Source organism: Grampus griseus (genome assembly GCF_964374135.1).
Source record: "Grampus griseus genome assembly, chromosome: 2".
Lineage (NCBI taxonomy): Eukaryota > Metazoa > Chordata > Mammalia > Artiodactyla > Delphinidae > Grampus > Grampus griseus.
Window position 1 is genome coordinate 109,823,832 of NC_139018.1, and position 9,431 is coordinate 109,833,262.

The window sequence follows — 9,431 nt, forward strand, 5'->3', positions numbered from 1 at the left end:
TTGGAGACAGAAAGAGGGAGAAGCTGAGTGATTACTTCGTGCCCCAGGTGCCTAGCACCATCTCATTTCATTGTTTCAGCCGTCCTGTGAGGCAAGTATTCTTATTCTCAGTTTTCAGATGAAGGAACCAAGACTCAGAGAGGTGATGCTACATGCCAAGGTCACACAAGTGGCCACAGCACCGCCACGTTGTTGCCGAGCAAGGTCTCGTGTGCCTGAGGTGCAGAAAGCCAAACCCTGAGAGCGGGGTTTGCAGCAAAGTGAGGGTTTATTTGCAGGGAGCCAAGCCAGGAGAACGGGCAGCTCATGTTCCAACGACCCGAACTCCTCCATAGCTTTCAGGCAAGGGTTTTTAAAGACAGTGTGAGGGGAGAGGGTCGTAGGAAGCTGATCAGCCCGTGGACCTTCTTCTGATTTGTTGGTGGTGAGGTAACAGGGTGATGTTTTAGGAATCAAAATCTGGTTCCAACCAGCCTGGGGTCTAGTGCTTGTGGTCAGCATGTAGTCACCATCCTCCCTCCACCTGGGTGGGAGTCTTAGTTTCTATAGAACAACTCAAAGATACGCATCAGATTGTTATCTGTATCCCCTGAGGAGGCACTAGGAGGCCTGTGACTCTGTTGTCCTAATAGTTAACTGCTTGAGTCTGCTCTTTGGAGCTCAGGGAAGCCGAGGAGACTAAAGCCTTTTTCTACAAACAAGAAACGGGGGATGTGGAGGGGCTTTTGTACCCAGGAGGGCCCCGAAGGGTCCTGCTTCGTTTCAATCCCCGCTTTTCTTTGATACTCTTCAATCCTGAGGGGAATGGGGGCGGGACAAGAAAGGGAATAAAGTTTGGGATGGAGACGTTAATCATAAACTCAGTAAGGGAACTGGGTTTCAAAGTTATGGTAAAACCACTGCAGTCCTGCCCTCATCTTGTCAGCAGACCGCTGAAACACAGCCTGTGCTGCATAGAGGAGCATGCGCCCTGAGCAGCCAGGAGAAGCCTGTTAAATACTCACACGCCTTCCTCACAAGCTCATCATCCAGGCAACAGCCCCATAGTATTATTATTATTATTAATTTTAATTTTATTTTTGGCCGCGTTGGGTCTTTGTTGGTGCGCACAGGCTTTCTCTAGTTGCGACGAGCGGGGGCTACTCTTCGTTGAGGTGCGCAAGCTTCTCATTGCGGTGGCTTCTCTTGTTGCGGAGTACGGGCTCTAGACATGTGGGCTTCATTAGTTGTGGCTCGTGGGCTCAATAGTTGTGGCTCGCAGGCTCTAGAGTGCAGGCTCAGTAGTTGTGGTGCACAGGCTTAGTTGCTCCGTGGCATGTGGGATCTTCCTGGACCAGGACTGGAACCCGTGTCCCCTGCAGCACTGCGCCACCGGGGAAGCCCGACCCCCCGCATGGTATTACTAGCCTCATGATTCCCCACCTCCTTTCCCAGAACCTATTTACTCTTTGTTTATACATACTTCTAATAAGCCGTGTGGTGGAAAGAGCACAGATCAGTCAGAAGTCCTGAGGCAAGTCTGTTAGCATCTCTCTGTGTCACCTCCCCCATCTGGAAAATTGAGATAAAAATAAGTGCCTCGGGACTGAGGTTTTCCTTCGGGTCAGAGGATCGTAAGGTCATGGTGTTCCTCATAGACCACTGTGACGTTCAAACATACATAATTCCATAATACAAAAGCACATTTATGGAAGAAAGTATAATTATGTATCATGTCTCTAGGATAGTGTATCTTTTTTTTTTTAAAAGTATACATTGAACCTAAAATCAAGAAAATACCTCTCTTTAAATTAATTTTTTTTTCTCTGTACACTGGGAAAATCTCACTATATGTTTTAGGCAGGACACCCGGGTCCAGCTCATCCCACAAGTGCCGGTTTGAGAACCCCTGGGCTGGAGGTGGGAGACTAGTCCCTGCCTGACCAGTCACCCTGCTGTGTGACTTTGGACACGTCACTCATCTGTTCTGGGCTTTTGTTTCTCCTGGATGCAGCAAGGGGGTGAGGGTGGCCTAGAGATCATCCGAGGTCCTTTTCAGTTCCAGCCTTCAAGGGTGGAGTCTGTTCCTGCATCTCAGTGTCACATGCAAGATCCCATGGACCAGGGGCAGCTGTGAATCCATCTTTTCCTCTAGTTCCCCATCTGTGCATCTATTCCTGCCCTGTGGGAAACCATACATGGGAGTCTTGGGCCAAGGAAAGGCTGCTCCTTCCCCTCCAGGAGACCCCTAAACAATGTCTGAGGGGGATCCAGGCTATTAAAGTAATTTACATAGTAATTAACAAGGTTCCATTAGTGGATTCCTGGAGCCAGAGTGCTCTGCTTCCATTTCCCTTTAGGGGTACACAGTCCTGGGCTGGGACTGAGGCTTGCTGGGGTTTGGCTGGTGGAGCAGTGAGGGGAAGACTTTTCCATGCTCACGTGTCCCAGCCCCACACCCAGGGAAGAGAAGCAGTGACTGTGCGAGGGCCCCAGCTGGCTGGGTAATGAGGTCTGGGGCGAAGGGGCACCTCGTGAACACTTAGGGCCTGAAACCCCAGGAAGAAAGGCAGCCGTGAGTCTCACAGCCATGTGTCTGTTCTGCAGCCCAGGGCCTAGCGCCTCCAAGAGCTCCTCTTTCAAGATGACACAGAATTTCTCATGTCCTTCTGGGCCTCCGACAAATTATATGTGTGACCACAGTAGGGTGCCAAGCTTCCCTGGTTATCACCCCTTTGAGCCCCTCAGCAACCCTGAAAGGCAGATGTTAACTTTTCCATTGTGGGGTTGAAGAAACCTATGCCCAGAGAGGTGAGGTAACTGGTCCAGAGTCACACAGCCTGAAATAGCAGAGTGGAACTAGAACCTGGGTCCTCCGACACAATCCAGCTCGTGCCACTTGGCTAGTGGTTTCTAAACAGCTCTGTGGAGCCCTAGGGGACTCTCAGAGTGGTTTGCCTCAGGATAAGGGATCGTCGAGAGGACTGGAAACTCCACCCCATGTGTCCCCCGCTTCAACCAGGGCAGTTATTTACATGTTGGACGTCTAGGTGGGATTTTGTTTGCATTCCAGTTAGAAAAGCTTTTAAAATCACTGCACTTTTAGAAAATTGTCCCAGGAAGGGACCTGTCACAGGGCCGCTTCCTTGCTCATCTCTGACAGTGAATGGAGACCCGTGGAGCTGTGTAATGTGGCAGAATTGGCGTCCTGAGGCTCTGGTCTGGGGTCCCAGAGCCCTGGCCTTGGTCTCCCCATCAGGCTTCCTGCAGGTGAAGCCCAGTACCCGCTGCCTGCCCAGCCCCTCCGGCTCCCTTCTCCCACCGAGCCCGGCTGGCCTGCTGCTCCCCTGCCCCACCAGCAGCCTTCTCACTGCTCTGTAACAGCTTCTCCAAGGCTCCGTTGTTTCCATGACCAACCAAGGAAAAAGACAACAAAGATGGGGAGAGGACAACGTTTCTGGGGTCTCCACAAGTTTTGAATGATTTCCCTACACTTCTTCACTCAGCAAACATTTCTAGAGCTGTAAGAGCCAGCATCTGAGGATAAAAATGTCCCTGAAGGCGGTGCGACAGCCGCTGGAGGGCAGCGGAGGCGGCGTGGCCCGTCCTGTCCTCGCCACGAGGCCGCAGCAGACGCCAGTGTCCGGGAAGGTTTTCATTCGGCGAGACTACAGCAGTGGCATCCGCTGCCAGTTCCAGACCAAGTTCCCCGCGGAGCTGGAGAACCGGATTGACAGGCAACAATTTGAAGAAACAGTTCGAACTCTAAATAACCTTTATGCTGAAGCAGAGAAGCTCGGGGGCCAGTCCTATCTTGAAGGCCGCCTGGCTTGTCTAACAGCATACGCCAACTTCCTGTGCATGGAAACTCACTACGAGAAGGTTCTGAAGAAAGTCTCCAAATACATTCAAGGGCAGAACGAGAAGATCTATGCTCCCCAAGGCCTCCTCCTGACAGATCCCATCGAGAGAGGACTCCGAGTTATTGAAATTACTATTTATGAAGACAGAGGCATGAGCAGTGGAAGATAAACCGTAGAATTAAAGGCCCACCTCCAGCTGGGACCCTCATCTGTGCACCGGCCGACCGCAGGGTGTCCCCCACCTCCTCTCCAGAGCATCATTCCTTTGAATCTGCTGTCAGAGCCACGGTGCCCTTCGCTCCAAGGACTGACTTTCTAGAATTCCACACCTGGAGTGACCGCTAGTCGCTCAGCATCCACTTTGTGTCTCCAAATGGTGGAGGACTCTGTAATCTTTGGATTCGTTTTTGAGAAAACGCAGTGAAGCATTTCACTTTTTTAATTCAAAGCCATGAATAAAATATGCAGTTGGTCAGCCCAACACAGTTTATTTCTTACCTGCCAGCAGTGCCAGTGGCTCTCGTCATTCCCTGGGCTTCAGCAAGTCGTAAACTAGCCAGTGCTCAGTCTTACTCCCCCAGATTCATAAAACGCTTTTCTCCAGGATTTTGGTGAAGGGTGGGCTGTGTCTGGTTTTGCTAATGCATCTCCCAGATTTCAGAGAATTACTAGTTTTGCCATGACTCAAAGCTTAAAGATCAAGTTCTGCTGTTCAGATTCTCAAACTGAAGCTCATTGGAAAAATAATGTATAACGTTACTTGTTTTATTATAGCAATTCCCGATTAAAGCAGTATTTAATGCAATTTCCAGGTTTTTGTTTTTTGGGGTTTTTTTTTTGAGAATTCTGTTATTAACTGCATTACCTTGAACACTGGGAAGATGTGGTATGTGTTGCTTGTTCCTTATAAAAATAAGTAAGCACAATAAAGTGGGTGCTGAACCATCAAACACAGATGTCCCTGCTGTGTCCCTGAATGAGCAAGTGTTAATAAATAGTTTAATTATCGTTTTGTTATAAATATAACTTAAGAGAAAAAAATTTGATAGGAATAATACTATATATTGCTAATTTTTAACTATCCCTACTGGCAAACCGTATGATTCCTAGACTTTCCTCAGATACGGTATTCAGTGCGCAGAAATACTATGATTGGTTCAAGTTCAGTAAGTTAAGTGGTTTCCAGCTAAAACTCTCAAGCCTGGGTCACTGTTTCTAGTTCTTCTTTTTGTCTGTGTGTTCTTAGTATTGGGACTTCCTGTGCCCTTCATCTTTAGGGTTTGAGAGCCCTGTATTTGGGAGAAAGTTAGGACATGTACTAGGAGAGAATGAAACAGTTAAACGTTTTACTTTCAGAGATATTGTAGGTGCTAATGCTGAATTTAACCTTTCAGATTTAATTTCTTTTATGGGTCTGTTAGTTATTCAGTAAACCCCATAGCTCTTTGTAATATTTCAATTGTATGAAACTTGTTACTTTATAGCCTATAATAGGGTGTCTGTCTGCCTTTTAAACCCGTTGCAATAACTTTGCTGAAATATTAACACATGAGTAAAACTTTTCTTAAACAAACAAAAAAAAAGAAATGTCCCTGAGCCCGAGTCTGGCCCTTGGAGAGCTAATGGGAAGACATATTACAGACTCATCACAGTGGTTCCCCAGGGACGACTCGCTGGGTGCAGTGCTGGAGGGTCTTCCAGACCCCATGGAGGGGCAGGGGGAGTGGGTGACTGCTGATGGTGAGAGCGTGGCAGATGTCAGGGAAGGCTACGCGGAGCTGGAGAAGCCTGAACCCCTTGGAAGGCAGAGGAAGAGTTGGCCTGGGGTGGGGGGCCCTGAAGCACTGTCTTGCTAGAGGGAGCGGCACGTTTGGGGGCTCGAGGCCGGAGAGCAGAGGGTGTTTCGTGTGGTTTCACCTACGCGTAGGAGGCAGAGTGGAGGAGTGGGGCCTGGGGAGATGGGTGGCCACCAGGTGAAGGTGCCGAGGAAGGGGGCCGAGGCCCCCAGGCCTTCTGTTGCCCACTCCCCTCTGCAGTTCCCTCCACGGGGCCCCTGTCCTCAGGGCATCCTGAGGGGCCACTTAGGCTGTGGGTAGCGGTCAACAGGGGATTCATAACCCAGGGGCACCCCGACATCGGTGCCCGACTGCCCCCGTACCCTGGGCCTTACCTCCTGAGACCTGGGGAAGAGGCGAGGAAGGTCACAGCTAGTGAGGTGGCAGCTCCTCCTTTTCAGGCCTCAGTCACTCTCTATGTACAGCAAGGGGGTTGTCACAGATGATGGCTAAAGCCCCTTCTGGCCTGGATTCCTTCTTTACAGACAAGGAAGGTATTTCATTTTGGCTCCCCCCAGGAAACGGAGCCCGAAACCAGATTTGAGTGCTAGTAGTTTATTTGGGAGGTGATCTCAGGAAGCGCCAGTGGGGATGTGAGAGGGCGAAGGAAAGGAGAGAACACAGGGTGCTTGATGTGCAGAGGACCCTGCAGGTGACTGGGGCTCCGTGTAACGCACCCCTTCAGAGTTGTCCTGTTCGAGGGGACAGGAAGCCGGGTGTTCGCCCCCCAACTCCTGTCTGTCTTTTGTCGAGGGCTGCTCCTGGGGGCCTGAACTCTCGGCACTTCTGGCCTGCCCCACCTGTAGGCACAGCATCTGCCTGCAACCCCAGGAGGCCTACAGGCAGAGAGTGGCAGAGGCTGCAGTAGGAAGCCGGTGGCGTGATGACAACGGTGTGTAGCAAACAGCGCTTACAAAAGGAGGTTGTGCACTCATGGACAGCATGTTCTTCAGAAACCTAGACCCAAAGGGACTGAAGTGACTTCCCCTGGGTCACGCTGTGAGTTAGCGGCAGGCTGGACCGAGACTTGTCACCCAGGGCTCTTTCTGCCACCCATCCCTCCCCTCCCCCACCTCTGTTGTCAGGTCTGTCAATCATCCTTGTCCCTCCTCCTTCACACGGTTTAATAAGAAAACTTTGGTAGTAGATGCAGAGATACCTTGAAAAACATCAATTGGTTTACATCTATGAAACTTTTGAGCCCTTCTCTGAAAAAGGCCTTATCATCTCCATCTCTGCATTGCCATCTTTGCACATGGCAGCCCCTTTATACACAAAGGATGAGCTGATGTTTCGGCCATTTGTGTGGATGGGGTGATGCCTGTGTCTTTATGGCTCCCAGTTTCCTTGTTTGAAAAATAGGCATGTGATACCAGCGTGCTAACGTCCTAGGCTTGTATCAGATGGTCAGCGTGATGCATGGCACGTGGTAGGTGCTCGACAGCAGTTTGGACTGCCGAAGGACGTTCAGGAAACCACATCGGCTGCCACGCCAGGGGGAGGGGTGGTCACGGTGGTGAGCCGGCAAGAACCATCCTGAGTCAAAGGATCGCGTCCCTCCCCCACCCTTCCCACCAACCATGCCCCCCTCCACAGGTCTGAGGTCGGGTCGGGTTGCCCCCTCCCCCACCCCTGCACTTTCCCCGCATCCCTGAAGCTCTGAGTCAGGTTTCCCACCTCCTGCGATTTCACAGCTCCCCGCCAGCCAAGCTGTTTTGCAGACCCAAGTTGGTAATGACAGATTCTTCTCTCCTGGCCCTCCACTGGCGAAACCACGGAAAGTATTTGAAACACGCAGCCTGGGAATGCGCAAGCTTCCATTGGCCGGGCTTGGCAGGGGCCAGCGATTTCTCAGCCAGCGCTTTTGACTAAGACTTGTACGGCTCAGGTTTCCCAGGAGCTCGTCAGCTCAGTTTTTCAACAGCATTTATACTTTTTTTTTTCCCACCCTTCAGAACATTAACCCTAAAGTAGGTTCTGAATCACACGATCCCTGGAAGCATGGCTCTCTCTCTGTTAGAGGCACGGTTTTGGGTGGGCCTCAGGAGAGCTGGCCTCAGCCTGGGACGGGGATCTCCTGCCCATCAGGGCTCCTCGGGTCCAGGCGGCGTGAACCAGAGGATTCTCTGCTGAAAGGGATCCCCAGAGGACTTCCAGGTCTTCCGCCTCTAGAGAGATCTGGTTAACCCATTCCAGGCCTCTGCAACTTTGATTTTAAAATGTCCTCTGATAGGGTTGAAGGAAGGGAGAGAAGATGCAAAGACCACAGACTCTGGACCTAGGTACACCTACATGTCAATTAGGCCTCTGCTCCCACTGGGTTTCATCGTCTGTAAAATGGCAATAATATTGTAATACCCACCTCCAGGTTATCGTGAGGTTTAAATGGCAGCACAGAAAATCACCTAGTACAATTCCTGCACATGGTAGGTGTGCAGAGTAGTTTCCTCTCTTCCTTATTTCTTGGTCACTGATGCTACGGTCTCATCACAGAGTTGTTTGGTGAATGGATGAAGGTCTTGACCTAAACACCCCCTTCTTCTCCTCTCAAGGCAAAACCATGGAACAGGTATTTCCTGAGCATCAGTTCTGTGCAAAGAGCAGAACTAGGCCTTGTGGTGACACCCCTGATGCCAGAGTCCCTGTTGTAAAGGAATTTCTGGTCTCGTGAGGGAGCAGGCACCACGGGAAAACGGCAGGTGGATAAAATGTCCACAGGAGAGACAGTCACAATGATTTTGCTCACTTGTTTACATACATTCACTCATTCCTGCAACAGGCATTACTGCAGGAGGAGGGCCTGGCCACCCCTTGCCCCTGGTGGTGATTCTAGGGGCCACTAAAGCAAGCTCTTTCCACTTTACATCCCTGGGTCTGTTTGCTGTGACGTGATACTTGGAAGTGCTTTGGAAATTCAAGGGCTTGCTGTTCCCTCTGCCTAGAACACCCTTCCCAGCTCACTCACCCCTTCTCTGACTCTCTGAGGCACATTCAGCTGTCCTCTGTCTGAGCCCCCCAGCACTTTAGTCATAACAGGGGTACTGCCCCCTGTGCACTGTGTTGTGATAGGCTGTTTCCAAGTCTGCCTTTGAGGAGACATCACACAGGCACCAGGTACTGAAAGGGAAAATGGGGTGCCTAGGTTGGGCTCCCTAAGAGCAGAGCCTGAGATGGAGATTTGGACACACGCGGCTTATTTTTTTTACATTCTTAAGAAAAAGCATTTATTATTTGTCATCATTCTTATTTTCAGAACTAGAAAAAAAGTTGGCAAATGATTAGAGGAAGCATGTTATATACATCTGTGTGGTGTAGGAAAATGCATTGCCCACAATACGCAGCTATCTTTATCTGCTTAGGGCAATCATTTCAAATCTTTCTTTTAAATTTTAATTTTATTGGAGTAGAGTTGATTTACGATGTTGTGTTAGTTTCAGGTGTACAGCAAAGTGATTTGGTTATACGTATACATATATTCATTCTTTTTTAGATTCTTTTCTCATATAGGTTATCATAGAATACTGAGTACAGTTCCCTGTGCTAGACAGTAGGTCCTTGTTGGTTATCTGTTTTATATATAGCAGTGTGTATATGTTCATCCCAAACTCCTGATTGATCCCTCCCCACTACGTTTCGCCTTTGGTAACCATAAGTTTGTTTTCTACATCTGTGACTCTTACTTCTGTTTTGTAAGTAGGTTCATTTGTACCATTTTTTTAGATTCCACATATAAGCGATATCATATGATATTTGT

The 9,431-nt window shown here is 49.6% G+C and overlaps 1 protein-coding gene across 1 annotated transcript; it reads left to right on the forward strand.

Annotated features, from left to right (window-relative positions):
* Positions 1-3,528: 3,528 nt before the first annotated feature.
* On the forward strand, positions 3,529-4,039 carry LOC309819298 (golgin subfamily A member 7-like; the record flags this gene model as incomplete). The annotated part of the gene is made up of 1 exon (XM_082649411.1): positions 3,529-4,039. The coding sequence occupies one exon, from the start codon at positions 3,529-3,531 to the stop codon at positions 4,009-4,011; it is 483 nt and encodes a 160-aa protein (XP_082505537.1). The 3' UTR covers positions 4,012-4,039.
* Positions 4,040-9,431: the final 5,392 nt, after the last annotated feature.